The following is a 19819-nucleotide window of genomic DNA, read 5'->3' on the forward strand; positions in this document are numbered from 1 at the left end:
TTACTTAGAGAAGATACCATCACCTTTTATTGGCGTTATGGATGTTACAAAAATTTAATTTTCCATGGAATTGCCCCTCAGTAAAATTCCCCAGCAGATAGAAACAAAACCATATACCAAAAGGAAACCTTTGGGTCATTGCAGTACTGTCATCTTTGTTTGATCTAACAGGAAGATGACAGCCAGCTTATCTCCTTTCAACAAAACAGTCAGATAAAGTGAGGTTTTAGCCTCCAAGCTTCAGGTTTTAATGAAAATAGAATAAAATTACAAACAAACATTACAAAACATAAGTATTCCAAATATACAACATAATACAAAAGATGAAAAAGGACTGTTTCACTGAGTCAACATGGGAATTCAATGAATGGACTGATCCAGTGATCTAACACATATAAGGCAGCATGGCGAATGGCGTTCACAAGGCAAGTAAGCTATTGTCAAAAAATACTATTGTGTCATTAAGAGAATAAACAATTAATATAATTAATTGCACACAATGCACAGAAAAGGGAAAACCAAGCACACAGAGTTGCTCACCACAGCCACAGGCACTCTATTAAATACAATGCAAGTCAGTGGATGAGTGTCGTCACTTAGATATGATTAAAAATCAACAAATATTCAATATGCTCCGGAGTTATACTTTCTTACCGATTTTAATCTAAAGTTGAACTTTATACAATCCAATAGGGTCCATACTGGGTTCAAAACATGCATTTTCTGAACACCCTTTGCCGGTCCTCATTACACTAGCAGATCGTTTTAGAAACTTGTTGCTGTAAAGTAAGGCCACTTTATTATTGGTGCACTGCACAAGGCCATATAAATGTATAAAATAGTTTTTAATTCAGTCACATGCGGTTCTTTGACTCCACCCAGTAGCATACATATGGGAGAGTTAACTGTAAATGTATGCCAGTAATGTTGTAAGATATGGTCAAACACCTTCATTCAGTGTCTTATCCAAACTCCATAGCAGTTTCACCTCCAGTAAAGGCTGACGTGTACTTCTGCAGAGGCCGCCTTGTTGTACGCCAGCTGTCTATGGAACAATATTAGCAGCATGCAAAGCCTACAGTAATCGCTGCGTTTTCATAGCCGGTTCACTTCTCTATCAAAATAGCAGTTACTAACCAAGTGTTAAGGCTGGCACAGAGTGGCAAATGTTATGGCTGGCACAGAGTGCTAAATCAAGTTTATGATTCCTATTTGGAGCCTGCTATCTCTGCCATTATGTTACCGAGACTCTCTGAAAGGTCCTGAGAAGGGAGAGCTGAGAGCTTGCACATTACTTTTATAACTTTTGCTGCTGTATGTAGTAACTGAGCCAATGTGTTGTGTTTTTGGTGTATTTGATTGAAGTGTGTTTTTTGTTGATTTGATTTCTTCAGTGGATTTCACAATGGATCCATCTTTTATTTGTTGTGAATGTGAAAACTAATAAATATATTGTTTAAAAACAAATAGCAGTTGCTACCTAGTCTAATATGTCATTGCTGGTAATCAAATAAGCTATAGTTTGCTGAAGCATGAATTGGAACTTCTCTAAAAGACTAAAAGAACGTTTTATCAGTCAGACTCCTGTAGTTCTAATCCCAGAGAACAATTTACTCACATTCAAATTTGTCCCTTTGTATCAAAGTGTCTGCTAAAAGAATCGTTTTTTTAATGTGGATGAAAATACCTCATACCTATAGTACACCATGCACAGACTCTGTATACTTTGGCCTTAAAAGTTCAACAGGAAAACTCTGGGGCACTCACGCACACACGCACGCAAGCATGCACGCAAGCACACACACACACACACTCACAGTGAACACAGTTTCTGCTCGGCATCACACTTTGTCTTTGTTCAGATTGATTAATTCAGATCAGTATTTTTGGGTCATTTCAAAGTCTGAGATTCGCATATGAAGGAGGAAACAACTGTGTTTCCTTATTCAACAAAGGCAAGGTAAAAACGTTTTTCCATTCTATGTCTGCTTTAACTTTATCAAGGCAAGTGAGGTTAGTGCAACCTGAGCACCATCTTGTGCCCTTCTAGTGCTAACCAACTGCTGGTTTAAAGGGGACGGCTGAGTGTGAGGCCCTCGTAGCGGCCGTCCGGGCTGGGGAACTCTGCTCTGACCCTGGCCACGCAGCAGCGAGGCATGACTGGCATGGCGTCCTGGGGCAGAGCTCCTCCAAAGCGCCAGCCGATGAACTGGGCACAGGCCCCGCGGCGCAGGTGGGCCTCCTCGTGCAGCTCCGCCAGGGGGCTCTGGTAGAGCAGCAGGGTCTCCAGGGTGGAGCGCCTCAGCACCAGGGCGGGGAAGAGGGGGGAGGAGGTGAGGCAGCGCCCCGGCTCCCGTCTGCAGCACAGCTGCTCCTCCAGCTGGCACGACGGGGGGCAGCAGCCACACTGGCACCACGGGGGGCGGCTGTCCTGGGGTAGCTCCACCAGCGGAGTGCCTACGCTCTGCCCCCCGTCCCCCTCATCCTCGGCTTTGGGCTCTGCCGGCCCGTTCTGGGCAGCCAGGTCTGGTCTAGCTGCAGGCTGCAGCGCACTGACCAAGGCCCTGAAGCATGTGGAGTCATCCTGTGAGCGACCACAACCACAGCTAGTCAGGAACATATTACAGTCGTATCCTTTTACTCCGCACCGTCATAAATTTAGTTTATGCTTACCTTCCGCGGGTGAAATGAGATGGGTTTTACTGCCTGCAAACTCTTCTTTTTGGACCTCTTCAGCAACCGTACTTTGTCCTCATCCACAAACGAGATACAGAGCAAACACTGTGGGAAGACATGAAGCATTGTTCAGCAGCCAGAGTACATTTACAACCCACTACTACACAGCCACCATGCAAATGTGAGTGTGAGAGAAAGTATGTGTATGTGAGAGTGAGTGCATATGCCTATGTGTATTGGGTGTGTCTGCGTGTGAGTGATAGCGTACGCATCTGTTTATTGGGTGTATCTATGCCTCTGTGTGTGTGTGTGTGTGTGTGTGTGTGTGAGTGAGACGCCTGTTTGTATGGGATGTATGTGTGTGTCTGTCTGTGTGTGTGTGTTTGTGTGTGTGTGTGTGTGTGTGTGTTTGTGCGTGTGTGCGTGCATGCGTGTGTGTCGTTAGGGCTTTGACTCCGAACTTCAGAAATCGGTGCCTTTTCAACTTTTTTCAACTCATTTTTTTCATTGCCCATTTAATTAACACATCTTAACATGACAAGAAATTGTGTTGGGCCATCTCAAGCTATGCATTTATTTTTTACCATTCACTTATTACATAGAATATTGTAGGATAGTAACAGGACTGATGGTAACAGGACTGATGATTTCATGGTAAATTGCTCCTTTCTAGCTAACAGGTCAAGGTTAGGGAGGCACATGGGATGTAATCTGAAAGGTTATTACTTCTAGATATAGGTAATATCAGTATTGATAAATAATTGTTTATATATACACTTTAAAAAATGGTAACAGGACTGATGTTGTATGCTCGCCCCTCTCTCACAACCCTGATAAAACATGAAAAATAGGACATTTAAGAAGAGAGAAAGTTACCCTTTCTTACACTGTGGAATCTGCTTCTTCTAAATTATGTCACTTCCTTGAAATTATGTCACTTCTAGTTTGTACCATTATTTTATAAGGGGTTTTAGTGAAAGTAACAGGACTGAGATGAAATTAAGGGACAATGATAAATGACTTATATTTTCTAAGAAAACATATTGATTTATGTGAAAATCATTGCTTAACAATGAGATTACACTTAGGACAATATAAAACTGTGAACATTGTATACTTTAACCAACATTTTACAACTGAGAAGTGCTGTTGAAAAAGAAAAAACATAGCGTGGGACACGCCAAAATCCTTACCCATAGCAAATATTTATGTGATTTTAATCATTTTAACTTGTATTTTATTGGGTTTACTTGGTCTTATATTTATGCATATGATCTATAGTAACATTACGTTTTTTTAAATTACACATGTATTTGTTGTTAAAGCAACTTTAGAACTGATTATATGTTGTGGGACGCAAAAGGCACCGATTCGGTGGAATGACCCCGAATATAATTCGATTCTTTTAAAAATTAAAGATATTCGAACGAATTTTAGGGATCTCTTAATATTCGAACCTGTAGCCTATGGAGATCATTTCTATAAATGTATTTGGTTGTAAACGTTGTTTTCAATTCAGATTCCGAGGTTTTTTTCACGCCTGGTGAAGTAAAATCGCGAGCTCATTAGCAAGGCTATTATTGGTCATCTGGGCTCCTGTAGGTGATGTTAGCATCCTGGCTGATTCGCGCTTAGTGAGCTCACACATAGACATAATAGACACTTTTATTTTAAACTTTCCTCTGATTTTAATCACCTAAGTTATCAATCATAGCAAACAGGGAAAATAAATGGCAACACAATCATGAAAAACACTCAAATAAATAAATGTGCAGATAAGTCTGAATGAAAAGCAGCACTGGTTGAAGCCTGGAAATATTGTAAACAAAGTAACGTTAGCTTAATTTGCTAGTTTATCATAGTCTGGTTAGACTGTTCAGTTTCCCTACTTGTGTTTAAGTTTCAAATGAATACTTTTTCTCCTTGGGACAGGCCCGTTTAAGTCTTGGAAAATACTTTTCCATCGGGATTGAGATGATTAGAACTTAGCAGTCAATTTGAATGCAACAGTTTTGAACAAATTCGTGCAGCGTTCTAATGATGCTAACGGGATTTAAAGGCAATTTAGCCAGTCGTCTTGCACGATTAATGTTTGGATTACGTGTGCATGCTGATGAGGGATGCGCCTGTTGAGAGGGAGAGAGAGAGAGTGCACGGGGCAAGGAGAGTCTGTGTTGAGGTAGGCCTACTTCTGCCTACTCTGGTAGAGTTTGACATACTACAATGCAAGATATATTTAGCCTATTTATTTATGGACAACGTAAGGCAGGAGGTGTGTGTTGCTTTTAATTATGAATGTTCTATCGAACGTATTTTTTATTGATATCGATTACATGTCTATTGCGATACATATCGCTATCGTTTTATCGCCCTGCCTTATGCTCAATAATAACAATTTTAACACACGCATAAATACTCAGCCTTTCATGCACGTAGTCTATTCACCCCTTGCAGAAACGTGACTTAAGTCACGTGACGGCTCCATGCTGGACGGCAAATTACGTTATGTCATAACGATTATGATGAACTGAACACCATTACTATAACATCTTTGTAGTTCAATGTATTGCTGTTTGGGGTCTGATAGTCAAGGAAAGATGCCAGTGGTGTTGTTAGATGAAATGGGTCATGATCGCAAATGTAAAGTTATTAAAACTGGTGGTAACAGCAAGTGGAGATAACGTTATAGATAGGTCATAACGTTAGGCTACTGTAATTAACATTATGGTAAATGAACACCCATAAGTATTTCTAGACTAAAATATTGCAAAGCGATTTGGTTACTTTATTTGTCTTGCTTTTATCAGTTGTAACATAGTCAAAACGTTAAGAATGTCATAACAGAACATGAAATAATAACTTAGCTGCCACACTTAGAAGCTAGCTATTCTAGCTAACGTTTATCGTAGCTCATAGTGCTAGGGCTAATGTAACTCGTCAGTTTGTACGTTGCCCAGCGAATAAACTTACTTCTTAGGCCTACATGTCTTAAGTTAAAGAATTGAAAGAAATAGGAAATAAAAAAACTTGAACGGTATTATCTGTTTACATTCAGATCTTGCCAAAGACTTTGCCTAAGTGCTATCTGCCGTCCTGTTCAGTCTATGGTTGCTATAGCAACCGCTGCTGTGCTTCATACACTGAGGAGATAAGCATGCAATTGTGGTTGAAATACTCCCGAAACACAAAGAAAACAAACCAAAATATATCTATGCAAGAACATGGGATGTTGTTGTATTCCAAACAATAAGCCAACAGTCGTGGAAGGGCATTACTACGGTTAAATCTCACTATAATCTCCTAGCTGTGCGATATGTCCCATTACAACCCATTGATTTGATTCGTGTTCTTGCCGTCCACTAGGCTATTTTGCTGTGGCGCGAACAAAACGTGACGTCACTTGCAAGGGGTCAATTGACATTGACTGATACACTGCCCTCTGGTGGACAGAACATATAGAACTTAAGTTTGATACCAATATCGGCCTTACTGAAGACATTTAATTGTTAAAATATTATTAATACATATTCGAATTTTAATATGAATAAACAAACACACTTCGAATAGGATTTTTGGGCAAAAGTCAAAGCCCTAATATACGTTATGTGTGCGTGTGTGTTTATATATTATGTGTGCGTGTGTGTGTATGGGGTGTGTGTTGGGTGTGTCTGTGTATGTGTGTATATGCGTTATGTTTGCGCATGTGTGTGTATGGGGTGTGTGTGACTGAGTGAGTGTGTGTATGCCTGTGAGTACATGAGTAGTTTGTTCGCTATCATTGAAAGTGAAAGTAAGCAAGTAATAGGCTACGTTTCAATGCAACATCTGAAACGTTCAAGTTCTATTTGTGTGGATTTTGGGTAGTGTAGTACTTCTGTGTGAAATCTGGAATACATTTTTTTTGTCTCAAAACAAAGTTGATGCCCCATTAACTTTTGGTGTCTATATGAGCATATACAATCGCTTAATCATGGCGTAGCTGGTTTTGATTATATCGTGGACGCTTACAATTTGGGGGCAGCCGTGGCCTACTGGTTAGCGCTTCGGACTTGTAACCGGAGGGTTGCCGGTTCGAACCCCGACCAGTAGGCACGGCTGAAGTACCCTTGAGCAAGGCACCTAACGCCTCACTGCTCCCCGAGCGTTGCAGCTCACTGCGTCGGGATTAGTGTGTGCTTCACCTCACTGTGTGCTGAGTGTGTTTCACTAATTCACGGATTGGGATAAATGCAGAGACCAAATTTCCCTCACGGGATCAAAAGAGTATATATACCTATATATCCAGTTCTCAATGGAGAAAATTAATGGAGGTGGGCGCGACTGTTGAGCTCTATAGCATCTCTCAAACATATGGCAAACCGTTTTGACGTGACAGACAGAAGTAGCCTATTCTTGCAGTTAATAAGCATCCTTATTCCACACGCCAAAGTGGCGCAGTACCTGCCATAATTTAGCCACCAATACAACGTCTGTGTGTTTGGAGTGTTTGTGCGTTTGTAATATCTTTCACCTCCTGTTGATCCTGAACTGACTCAAACTTCCTCTCTGAGTACTTTCTGGCCTCTCTGGAGTAGCATCTGGACCCGATGAGCCAGTCTAGGAATACAGTTGTCTGGCACAAACACAACCGGTATCAACCAGTCAAATACATACGGCACAAACACAACCGGTGACAACCAGTCAAATACATACGGTACAAACACACGCAGTCACCAGGGTTCCTACGCAGTATGGAAAACCTGGAAAAGTATGGAATTTGATTTTAGTAATTTCCAGGTCTGGATAAGTATGGAAAAAAGAAACAAGGGTATGGAGAAATATTTGTGTTTCCAGACTATTGCATTTGCAGTACTAATCACTTCACTCAGGTCATAATGAACCATTCCTACTGTTGTGTAGCTTAACTGTCAGTCTCCATTGTCAAGATACAACTATGATACAACTAAGATACAACTAAAAATGACCCAGCTAAATGGACGAATATTAAGTGTAATTTTTTAATTCACTTCAGTTGTCCATACCTTTGTTTTCACCGAGTTATCCCAAACCAGAAGTGGCCACAATGTCGAGAATATGGTCAGAAAAATCTACCGAGAAGTTTGGAAATTTGAGTATGGAAAAAGTATGGAATGCATTTGAAATGCAAAATGTGTAGGAACCCTGAGTCACATACATGCAGCACAAACACACTCAACCTACAGTAGATTCACACGTTTGCGTTGCGTTACTGCATGCCGGTGGGTTTTCCCGACATACGGGGGTGTGTACTATGGTGCATGCCTTGAAGCGTAACCATAATTTGATTGGCTGGTTCCTTGCGTTGCTGTCTGTTGGTGCAGCAACAGTTTCTCAACTTGTTGACGAAGGCGACGGGAGCAAAGCAACGCATTGGAACCACAATTCACTTTGGCAACAGGATGACGTAAGACCATGTAAAGTGGACGACATGCGTCTCCGGCACTGCATTCAGCGCAAGCGTGTGTGGACACCCTCAGTCACATACATGCAGCACAAACACACCCAGTCACTACAAATGACACAAACACACACAGTAATAGTCAGTCACATACATATGGCAAAACACACCAGTAACAACCAGTCACATACTTGCAGCAAAAACACCCCTAGTTACATACAGATGCCACAAACACAGACAGTAACATACACATGACACAAACACAGTCAGTCACATACAGTACATATGGCAAAACACACCAGTAACAACCAGTCACATACTTGCAGCAAAAACACACCTAGTTACATACAGATGCCACAAACACAGACAGTAACATACACATGGCACAAACACAGACAGTCACATACATACGATACAAACACACCCAGTACATATATACTGTACGGCACAAACACATAGACAAAACCCAACCCATCAGTGAGCAGAATTTAATTTAGTTAATAGTTATACATAAGGGATAATGTATAGAACGGAAAATAAGTCCCGACAGGGCGAACCGGACCCCGACGCGCCAGCAGAGGGGTCTTGTTTCGCCCTGAAGGGACTTATTTTCCCATAATGACCGGCGTTCTATACATTATCCCGCTTACTATACGGCTACTTGCCAAAACGAAAAAATAAACTCCACGATATGTCTCTTTACACTTATTTGTTACCGTTTCATTGTGGCTTTTGCTGTGAAACAAATAGTTCGCAACACACGCTGAACTTGAATCAAACATTCTTTAGAACACAGCTGATCAACCGTCTGCTTTCACTTTTGAATGAAGTTCCAATGCAAGAAGTGACCGGAATATTTGCGGAGTGATATTATCAGCAGCACAAAACCCGTTGCCATTGACAGTGGTAATTATATGTTTGCAGCGGTAATTACAAGAATTTATTTTACCGTAGAACGTTGGGAAATCCCATTCAAGTCAATGGAGCGTTCTACTAGCATTGTGAAGAGCCGTATAATAATGAGTAATAATCAAATCTACCTACCAATGCATAGTATGATAGAGTTGATCCAATATAGATGATAAGCTGTATTATACTGAACTTCCCAGCCTATCAAAAGCACAGAACTAGATCAGTCATTGGTTGCCATGGCCACTGATTCACTGTTATGATGGAAGAACATCAAATATTTTGACATATCTCACCTTGCCAAACACCATGACATCAAACCGGATCCCAAAGGCTTTATACAAAGTCCGGTACTCAATGCCATTCTCTGTGTAGTACCTTGCAAACCTGGTGAAATTGTTTCAGCTCAAGTTATTGTTGCTCTATTAAATAGAGATATGTAACACTCACAATTTCCCATTATGTTTGAAGCACCTGCCTAAAGTTCAGGCCTGGGTACAGGGTTCGATTGCTCTCCTTCTCGTCCAGTCGTCGGAAGGAGTAGCCGGGCAAACACCGCTGGGAGAATCGGTTCAGGTCGCAGTCCCAGTTGATCTGAACCCCAATCACACCACCCTGCGAACACAGAGCCCCACAGGCAGCAGACTGAGCACAGCACCCCTAGCAGGCCAGTCTAACCACACAACTGTACATGCAAATCCAAATTGAACAGAAGTATTTGCGCCCTACTGATAAAAGTATATAGTATAGTATAGTATATATACTTTTTTGATCCCGTGAGGGAAATTTGGTCTCTGCATTTAACCCAATCGGTGAATTAGTGAAACACAAACAGCACACAGTGTACACACAGTGAGGTGAAGCAAAAACTATTACTGTACCTGTTCATTATGAGCAACACTGTAGTGCAGCTTGGTCATAGTGATTGTCCCTAACTCTCCACCTCAAGCTGGTGTGTGGTGAGCATTCTGGCACATTAAGTATAAGTATAAGTACTCTTTTGATCCCGTGAGCGAAATTTGGTCTCTGCATTTATCCCAATCCGTGAATTAGTGAAACACACTCAGCACACAGTGAGGTGAAGCACACACTAATCCCGGCGCAGTGAGCTACCTGCAACAACAGCGGCGCTCGGGGAGCAGTGAAGGGTTAGGTGCCTTGCTCAAGGGCACTTCAGCCGTGCCTACTGGTCGGGTTTAGAACCAGCAACCCTCCGGTTACAAGTCCGGAGCGCTAACCAGTAGGCCACAGCTGCCCCTACATACAGTAATGGCTGCCAGGTGGGTGCTACACATTGGTGGTGGTGGTTAGTGAAGGTCTCCCTTCACTGTGAAGCGCTTTGAGGCTCTATAAATGCAGCTTTGAGGCTCTATAAATGCAATGTGTTGTTGTTGTTGCTGTCTCTTTTCTTCTGTTCTTTCTGTGGCATGACACTCGGTATGATTGTATGTTACTGTTCTGTGGCATTACACTTGGTATAATTTTTAACTATTGTATTCATTTATTTTGTAAGTCGCTTTGGACAAAAGCATCCGCTAAATTTCTTAACCATAACCATGATTGTACTTCCACATGGCTGATACTGATGGAACAGTTTGTGGCCCTCAGGGAGCATTTTCCTTCGTAATAGTGCCCCCTAATGTTAGGACGGGCATAAAGCAGTTTTTTGCCCATGGCCTCTAACCCTCTTGTGGAGCACTGTAGTGTCATCTAGTGCAGTGTTTCCCAAACTTTTTTTCTGGGGACCCACTTTTTAAAAATGACAGACCATCGCGACCCATTTCACTTCAGATCTTACATGCAACATGCATGCAACCATATTGTTTTAGGCCACAGGTTCTCAAACATTTCTTGGGGATATTCTTGCATGCTACGCAGGAGTCGTCACTCTTCAGCATAGTAAGCTGTTCCTGTATTTCTAAAGAGAGATATTGTAGGCTACGTTGCGTTGCAGACAAATGGATCCATAACACCGTTAATTCCTATGTAAACATGTAGCAAATAACTCAAGTCGTTATATTGTAACCTATTTGTGGAGGTTTCTTTATTTGGAAAGTTGAATCCGCATTTCCCTCCGGAGTTAAACGTTTCTTTGTAGGCCATATACCAAGGCTGTGTATTGATGTTGTGACAAGCTATGTTGTAAGAATGTGAAATGAATACATATCACAACAACGGCTTTTGCGCGATAGTCAAAAGATAATGCGCCTTTACAAGAGTTACGAGGTGGGAAACGAGAGGAAATAATGCGTTTAAAATGTTCATTTAAATTGTAGCCTACCTAATATAATGCACTGTTTAGCGTTTTAAATCCGAAATAATAAGGAATGTGATGAGGTTGCTATTAACTTTAAAGAGTGTATCTACAATCGAAACTATCTACAGCCTATGACGCAAATTGAATTGCAATGTCCGGTATACGGATGTCTGCTTTAGTTGACTAGATTTGAATCAGTCAAGTTGAAGAGCTGGTGTCCGTTAATGTTTGTGCAAATAGGCTGATTCATGTCCCTTGCATTTTGCAACTGCGAGGTTCATGGCAAGGGCCCCGCAGAAATGTTTAATTTTGCGAATAAGATGTCCACGATGTCCCCTCTGCGACACGTTCGCCCCCCCAATTTCAGAGCTATTATAAATGCAGAATTGCATTTTGAGGGCCGTGACTGTGGTAAACAAACTATATCCTATTAGAAAACTGATAGCTTTCTTGGCTAAATTGTATAAGTTAGGCCTATTAGACAACATAAATTGTGCTGGCGACCCTAATAAAATCTCCTGCGACCCACCCGTGGGTCGCGACCCAGTCTTTGGGAAACACTGATCTAGTGAATAATGTCACTGGAAAACATCTAGCACTAGTGCCATCTAGTGAACAATGTCACTGGAAAACATCTAGCACTAGTGCCATCTAGTGAATAATGTCACTGGGAAACATCTAGCACTTCACTTTCCAGTGTCTTGAGACATAAAGGTTCAAATTGAGTTAAGAGCAACATTTTTCTCAGTTTTTCTCAATTGCTAAAACACATTTAAAAAAAAAAAAAAAAACTTTCACCCTTTTCTCAAAACTGTAAACACAAATCCCAAATCTCAAACTACACTCACAAAACCAGGTTGGCAAAGGTTTTGTGAATGTAGTTTGAGATTTTGGATTTGTGTTTATAGTTTTGAGAAAAGGGTGGCAGGTTTAAAACATGTGTTTTAGCAATTGTGAAAAACTGTAATGCATACAGCAAAAAACAGAGAAGAAAGTAAATTGGTACCTCGACTGCGATCTCAGTGAATTTCTCTTTTGCTTCAGTCACTATGTCCCCCAAGCGGAATATGGGGCAATAGGGATGGCTTCGTCGGTTAAAGATGCACTTCTTCAGGTAAGTATCGGTCATTTCCGGTAGGATATTCCTTCTGGTGAAAGAGTTATTGAAGAAAGTTATGAGTAACAGCACTTCACTTCAGTATGAGCGAGGTTAAAAGTTTAGGTGTACCCAGTTACCTTATGTAGTTAAAGGCTGGAAATCGGATGTTGTTCTTGATTAGAACTGTGAAGTTTTCTGCTGATGCCAGTAGAGCAGGCCTGCGGAAGTAGGAAGTGCCTCTTAATCACTGACACCCAACACAACACAAAGTCCAATAACACCACCAAGCAACCCAGCCTATAGACCCATAACACCACCAACCAACCAACCCAGCCTATACTCCCATAACAACCAACCAACCCAGCCTATAGACCCATAACACCACCAACCAACCCAGCCTGTAGACCCATAACAACCAACCAACCCAGCCTGCAGACCCATAACAACCAACCAACCCAGCCTGCAGTTCCATAACATAAAACCAACCCAGCCTGCAGTTCCATAACAACCAACCCAGCCTGTGGTGCCATTATAACATAGCCATTAAATTCTGCCTGAAATCTCATACCACTGCATCCCAACTGACCCAAGCACTGGCCTGCCCATCCACACCCTGTGGCTAAAACAGGTCGCGGTTACAGGAGGTCAGACAGGATGCCATGGCCAAGCAGAAGCGCAGTTTCATATCATGTTCAAAGCAAAAGAGGAACTGTCATTTTAAAAGTTCCTCAAACCTGTTGAGATCATTTCACAATACCAATCTTGTATGATTACAAAACAGAATGTCAGAAAAAAATCAGTGCTGTCTGTTTTCCTGCCCAGACTTCCACTCATTGTTAAGGTCAGCTGAGTTGTGAGGCAGAGAATTCAGTTGTTAAGTCTGACATTACATGTTGTTTCCGGATGCATCTTTCCACACTCTTGGATAGTCTCTGTGTGTGTGTGTCTGTGTTGTGTGCCTAAAAAGTGCCTAGGGTTTAATCTTAACAAACTCAGATGAATATTCTTATTTGACAACAAGATATAACACTTGTGCATTATGGTTTATTTGTGTTTCTAACTTTTGCTGTCGTTAGGTTATCTAAAGAAAGTCACTCTTAAGCAGACCCCTGACAACCGTGTGTTTTGACCAAGCTGAGAGGAATGACAGCTGTGGAATCACAGTGTGTCGACAGGGTTAACTGCACCTTGGTGGTGGAGTCCTCTTCTCAATGGGGCACCACGCTGCCACCTCACAGGTCTTCCTGGTGACATCAAATTTTACACATACACCTGTCTGAACACCTGTGTGGAAAAGGCAACAGCACAGACAAATCAAGTTGGAACAAAACACAGACAACATATGGAGAGTATGTGTGTGTGCTGGCTGATTTAGTTGCAGCTGAGACACATTGAGTGTCTGTGTGTGTGTGTGTGTATGCGCAGTTGTGTATTGGTCCAGCCTGGATGGCACTTTGGAGCTGCCTCTCACTGGAGGACTGGCGGGTCCGTACCGTGGCTGTGCTGGTCCCAGTAGCCCTTCTCACAGTCTTTCTCTGAGCGGCATGGCCTCCCAGTCTGAGGCGTCTGAGGGGTCACAAGCACAAACAACTTGGGTAAATGACCACTGTGCAGGGTTAGTGTTAGCTTAAACTGTGTAGGTAAATGACCACTGTACAGGGTTAGTGTTAGCTTAAACTGCGTGGGCAAATGATCACTGTACAGGGTTAGTGTTAGCTTAAACTGCATGGGCAAATGATCACTCTACAGGGTTAGTGTTAGCTTAAACTGTGTGGGCAAATGACCACTGGACAGGCCTACCCCTGTGTTAGGGTTAGCTTACCTCTGGGCATTTGCCTTGCTTCTGTTGCTTTGTGGCAATGAAATTGGTGACCACAAAGAAAGAGTTCTTCCCCTAGAATTGATGGCTTTCATTAGAACTTGTATGTGATTGTGATTCAAAAGAGAATGAGTAGAGGACGCAGGCTTACCTGGGAAAGGCCACTATGGTCCACTACGTCCCACACCACGTCACCAACCTCAGGCATGTTGGTCAACCCCACCCCTTTGACCTTTGTGGTGACTGAGCTGATGACCAAGTCATACGCCTGATATTCCTTATTCCAAAACAGCATGATGCTGCAATATGAATGGACACTAGTAAACAGCATGATGCTACAATATGAATGGACACTAGTAAACAGCATGATGCAATATGAATGGACACTAGTAAACAGCATGATGCTGCAATGGACAGTAGTAAACAGCATGATGCTACAATGGACACTAGTAAACAGCATGATGCTACTATATTAATGGACACTAGTAAACAGCATGATGCAATATGAATGGACACTAGTAAACAGCATGATGCTACAATGGGCACTAGAGACTATCTGAGACTAATGGGCAGCCAGGAGAATAGTGACATCACGTCACGTCCACCAGTGCTACTAGGCTGGGGCGCAATGTCGGCGGACTATCTCGAAAATGTCCCTGACTGCAAATACATAGGCTACAGGAGTGGAGTGGGTGTGAGTTCCAACACACACACACACAAAGAGGAGAGATAGAGAGAGAGAGAGCGCAAGTGCATCTGCCAAGGCAATGTTACACTAACACTCTTGAAAAAAACTGTTCAAACCAATGCTATTGTTCTCTGTTGTTTTTTCATGTTTTGGATAGGCTTATAGCCTATGCTGCTTCCATAATGACAGACAGCGGCGGCAACGCTGCAGTGGGATTCTTCGCGAGGAGGGTTTACCAACGGTGTAGTTTACGCACTAAGTGACAGTAGCCTAACATTGGCTACAATAAAGCGTAAGCTGATTATTTCCATATGAACTGCACTTTACGAATTTACATGATTCATTTCTGCAGTCAAAGTAGACTAATGCGTGGGCGTTAGTCAAGATCGCATAAATACTTCACAGACTTACCAAATAAACATCAAAATAATTCCGTTAGACATCCATTTCATCGAACCGAGTTTAACACTTTTTATTTTGACGAGTTTATGTGTCTCATATTCGCAAAAATTGAGTAGACTGCAAGGCATGTTTGGGCGGAGGAAGGAGCTCTGTCTCTCTCAAGACTGTAGGCTATCTCTTCTCCGGACATGTCACATGGTCCGGCCATTTGCCCAGTAGTTCTTTTAGCCTCCTCACAGTTGGTCCACCAATTGATGTCTAGAAATTCGCACTCATTGTCTCTGGCCGGAAATCAAGGGATTATATGTTCTAATATTTCCATCTCCTGTAGTTTGAAGCACTGTGTTCTTAATTGAAAATACAGTAGGCCTATCAAATATGAAAAGAGTCCACCGCAAAACACTCATCTCCTGTTTCTACCACAAAACCTTTTGCACCCTGTAGGAGAGACTAATGAAATTACCTGTCCAATGCATGCTTACAGTAACAGTCTGATGAATGAGAGACCATGGAAGAGCCATAGATCCACTATTCAGAAAATGTCTGGATTATTTACATTAAATTCTGCAAAATGTTCACTGATGGGCAACAGCAATGAAATGGCAATTTTCTTAAATTGCTTTAATATTTTACCTACATGACTGTTTTTATTGTCTTTCACCTATAGCCTAGTAGGCAATTGTGTAAATGGAAAAAGGCTTAGGCCACAATTGGCTTTAGCAATGTTAAAAGGACAAGATAGCCTATTTATACTCATACATGTGCGTAGGGTTACCACACGTTCTGGTTTTCCAGGGATTGTTCTCTTTTTTAAATGTCTGTCCCGGAAAATTGATAATCTTTCCGGGACACCAAATGTCCTGTTTTTTGGTGCAAAGGGACTTCTATTTTTTTTAAGTATTCCGTAGTTTCACTTTCAATAAAACCTACGTTCCGCTCCTGCAATCCTACTATTTTTCTTAAGTTATCTTGATTGTATCCTGCTGTCGGAGGCAGGCATGCGCTTATTTGATTGGTTGTAATGCAGACCTGCGAAACGAAAGTTTACCTTAATCAGCATCACCTAACAACTACCGGCCTCGCGCAGCAAGCATGTCGAAGAGAGTGAGTGCGTGCGGGTAGGCAACAGATTGGAGAGGGTAGCCTAGTAAAAAAAAATAAATTTCAGTTCGATTTGGTTTGATAAAATGGGGGGCGAGACGGAGGGGGATTAGGCCTACAATCAAAGTCAGGGCCAGCGGGAAAGAAACAGAGATACACAGTACACAGTCGGCAATGAATGTCCCGGATTTTCACAAATCAAATGTGGCAACCCTATATGTGCACAGTACTGACAAATACAAACAATAAAGGCTAGTTTTTATTCTGATGTCAGTCTTAGGCCACTTTCAGATTGGTTTTAACAATGTTGTCTGGCTAGAGGAAGCTGTTGATGGAGCTGTCGTCCCCACCCCGGTCACTGACCGGTACTCAGGCCTCTGGCTCTGGCTCACCAGTGCTGCTGCTCCACTGGGGCCCAATCCAATGCCATATGCCCAGCCTGCCAGACGCTGCTGGCAGATCCAGCTGTTACGGGGATCTCGGAATCAGCTGCAGGCCTAGTGTTGTACGGGAGCTGCGGGCCTAGTGTTGTACGGGAGCGGCAGGCCTAGCGTTAGGGTAGCTGCAGGCCTAGCGTTAGGGGAGCGGCAGGCCTAGTGTTAGGCTTAGCCTCACTTTAGCTACGGAGTCGATCTCCATCATGTCACTGTCTAGCATCCTTCCGATTCCAAACACACACACATACGACTCCAAACTTTGAATGGGAAACATATCCATTACCTTGTCTTCAGAATCAATCAATGCCATCCACACCTGAGGATTTGAATAATGAAATTTCTGTTTAAACTGAAGCCACGAAGGGGAAATCATGTATTTGCATTTTTAAAGTGTGTGCTTTTATTAACTGTGGCGAAATCAGATTCAGTCAGACTTCTTGATCAGTGATCTGAGACTTAGTTGATACTGTGTTGTTGCCTTGTCATATGAACATCAACCATATTTATTCTTAATTATTCCTAAATGTACTGTATATAATTATGTATTTACAGTATACAGTATATTCTGGTATAACAATGTGGACATCAGAATGGCATTTTTTTTGGCAACCAAAATTACAAATATCAAGCATGACTAAGAAAGATATTAACTGTGAATATGATCTATATTGTCTGTAATAAAACTAAGTAGACATCTAATCAGGGTGTTTACCATACTATGTATTGGGTGATCTCAAGGAAATTAGGTCACTTTAGGTCTTTTTAAAATGCTCCTAAACAGACTTTACTACATCTAAGAATGCAATCCAAGCCATTTCACTTCCACTCTCTGTTGAAAAGAAGCAAAAAGGAAAGCTCAGGAAATGTTATGTATCACATTAGCTCCTTTATCTGTTCTGTATCAGGTAATAAATAGCCAGTGAAATTAAATATGCCTAATTATAGTCCATTAAAAGAAAATTGTATTAATGGCATTTGTGTGAGCTTGCACATGTTGGAAATATACTGTCAAATCAAGTCAAATACATTTGGGACAAGGATGATTGTGTCTTCCTGTGAGCCGAGTAATATGAAGTGAAAACAATCTCCATCCACTTTATCTGTTTCATATTGTTTCCCAAATGTGTTGTATCCACACCAAAACACTGAAACTTCAGAAGTGTCTATTGTTGTTGATGTCTGAAACTTTTGTCTTCATCGTAATAAACGGTTCTCTTTATAGTTTCTGAAACTCTCCATTTCACTAATCCTCAGCATGTGATCTCATCAAAGACTCACACAGAGCAGATGCTGCAGATGTTCTTGCCATCGTGACTAATTTGTGTTTTCAGATTCTCCTGTGGCAACCTGATACCCTCATACTATGGCAGTCTTCTCTAGGATTGGGGTATAGACAGACAATGATTTAAATACATGTAGAACAGCAACCTGCTTGATTTAAATACGTATAGAATAGCAAGCAGACTACTTTAAATATATGGAGGAAGGCCTCCAGACTTATTTAAATACATGGTAAACAGTCAGGGGTCTGTATAAGACGCCAGGCATCCTGTCGACTGTCAGTGTGAGGCTGGACTGAGCCAGTGGTAGGATGGCATCGGGTTCGGACGTCTCAGAGTTGGCCATGATGTCCATGCCGTTGTGGGCAGGGGTGCCGCTGAACATCTACAATCTGCTGCTGACGCTGCTGCAGCTGTGGCGCAGTCGGAAGGCTCCGGTGGTCAACGCTGTGGTCTGCTCCATCTCGCTCAGCAATGTGCTGCTGAGCCTCTCCTGCTTCCTGCTCATGCTGCTGGTGTCCACCAGTGCCATGGCCACCAGAGACGGCCAGATGAACCCCATCTTCAGCGCTGTGCTCTTTCTCTGGCTGGCCAGCTGCTGCGTGAGCTTCTGGTCCATCGCCTGGCTGAACGTGTTTTACTGTGTGAAGGTGGTCAGCTTCTCCATGGAGTGTTTCGGGGCACTGAAGAGGAACATCTCCTCTCTCGTCGGCGCCGCCCTCCTGCTCACCTTCGTTGTCTCTTGCCTCTTGCTCAGCCCCTTTCTGACTCTGCGCCTCGTCATCTACCGGCTGAATGGAACCCATGCCACCAATGCCAGCGGTCCGCAGAATGCCAGTTACTCTGCTGTTATAGACTTTGCCCCCTGGATCAACACGACTCTCTACACCGCCACCTTCATCTGCCTGCTCTGCCCGCTGCCCCTCATGGTGATGCTGCCCACGTCGCTGCGCCTGGTGGTGCACCTGTGCCAGCACACGCTCGCCCTCCGCAAGAATCAGACCCAGTGCCAGAGCTCAGCCTCCTACCTGCAGGTTTGCAAGCTCACCGTGTCTCTGGTGGGCGTCTACATCACCACGCTCCTCATCGTGTCCTTCTTCTTCATCTCCCACCTCCAGGGGGACAAGATCTCCTATCACATCGTCATGGTGGGGTGCACCTTCTACTGCATGAGCACCGCAGGGCTGCTGACCGCTTCCAACAGGCATCTGAAGGACAGACTACGCTGTGGGCCCTGTTGGAAGGACCCTTCAGAACCAGCCAGCAAAGGCCAGAGCAGGGAAACCGTTTTAACATGATGTATGGATGTAGCATAATGTATGGATTTACCAGTAACAGCACAGAACTATTTAATCATTAAGTATTGTGAGTTAAGCAAGTACGGAACCCTAGAGGGGCCATTGCAAGATATTTTTTGGTATATATCTAGACAACGTGCGCTCATTTACCAAATGCTATGCACATTTTACTAAATCATGCGCATGTTTTACTAAATTGTGCACTCATTTAACTAAATTGTGCTCTCAATTTAGTAAATCGTGCGCACGATTTAGTAAAACGTGTGCACGATTTAGTAAATTGTGTGCACGTTATACTAAATAGTGCGCTCATGTTACTAAATTGTGCTCTCATTTAATTGTTGTAAATTGAGCATACAATTTAGTAAAATGTGTGCACAATATAGTAAAACGTGCGCACAATTTACTAAATCTTGCACACGTTTTACTCAATTGAG

General features: G+C 42.5%; 2 protein-coding genes across 6 annotated transcripts; one reads left to right on the top strand and one right to left on the bottom strand.

The window, feature by feature from the left end:
- Positions 1 to 234: 234 nt before the first annotated feature.
- Positions 235 to 19212, bottom strand: p2rx7 (purinergic receptor P2X, ligand-gated ion channel, 7). Of its 5 annotated transcripts, none has more exons than XM_048242881.1 (13): positions 19133 to 19212; positions 14328 to 14475; positions 14180 to 14251; positions 13851 to 13923; positions 13545 to 13641; positions 12495 to 12575; positions 12265 to 12406; positions 9480 to 9616; positions 9298 to 9388; positions 9137 to 9202; positions 7187 to 7288; positions 2674 to 2781; positions 235 to 2584 (listed from the first exon to the last, which is right to left on the bottom strand). In XM_048242881.1, exons 2-13 carry the CDS (start codon positions 14469 to 14471, stop codon positions 2069 to 2071), a joined length of 1629 nt encoding a protein of 542 aa, XP_048098838.1. In that variant the 5' UTR covers positions 14472 to 14475; positions 19133 to 19212; the 3' UTR covers positions 235 to 2068. The 5 variants fall into 5 exon arrangements, with proteins under 5 accessions (XP_048098838.1, XP_048098835.1, XP_048098837.1 ...); XM_048242878.1 differs by lacking the exon at positions 19133 to 19212 and adding an exon at positions 15276 to 15930; XM_048242880.1 differs by lacking the exons at positions 7187 to 7288; positions 19133 to 19212 and adding an exon at positions 15276 to 15931.
- LOC125295279 (taste receptor type 2 member 40-like) lies at positions 18396 to 19382 on the top strand. The gene has a single exon (XM_048244544.1). The coding sequence runs from the start codon at positions 18396 to 18398 to the stop codon at positions 19380 to 19382; it is 987 nt and encodes a 328-aa protein (XP_048100501.1).
- The last annotated feature ends 437 nt before the right edge of the window (positions 19383 to 19819 follow it).

The sequence above is a fragment of the Alosa alosa genome, chromosome 5 (assembly GCF_017589495.1).
Source record: "Alosa alosa isolate M-15738 ecotype Scorff River chromosome 5, AALO_Geno_1.1, whole genome shotgun sequence".
Taxonomy (NCBI): Eukaryota; Metazoa; Chordata; class Actinopteri; order Clupeiformes; family Clupeidae; genus Alosa; species Alosa alosa.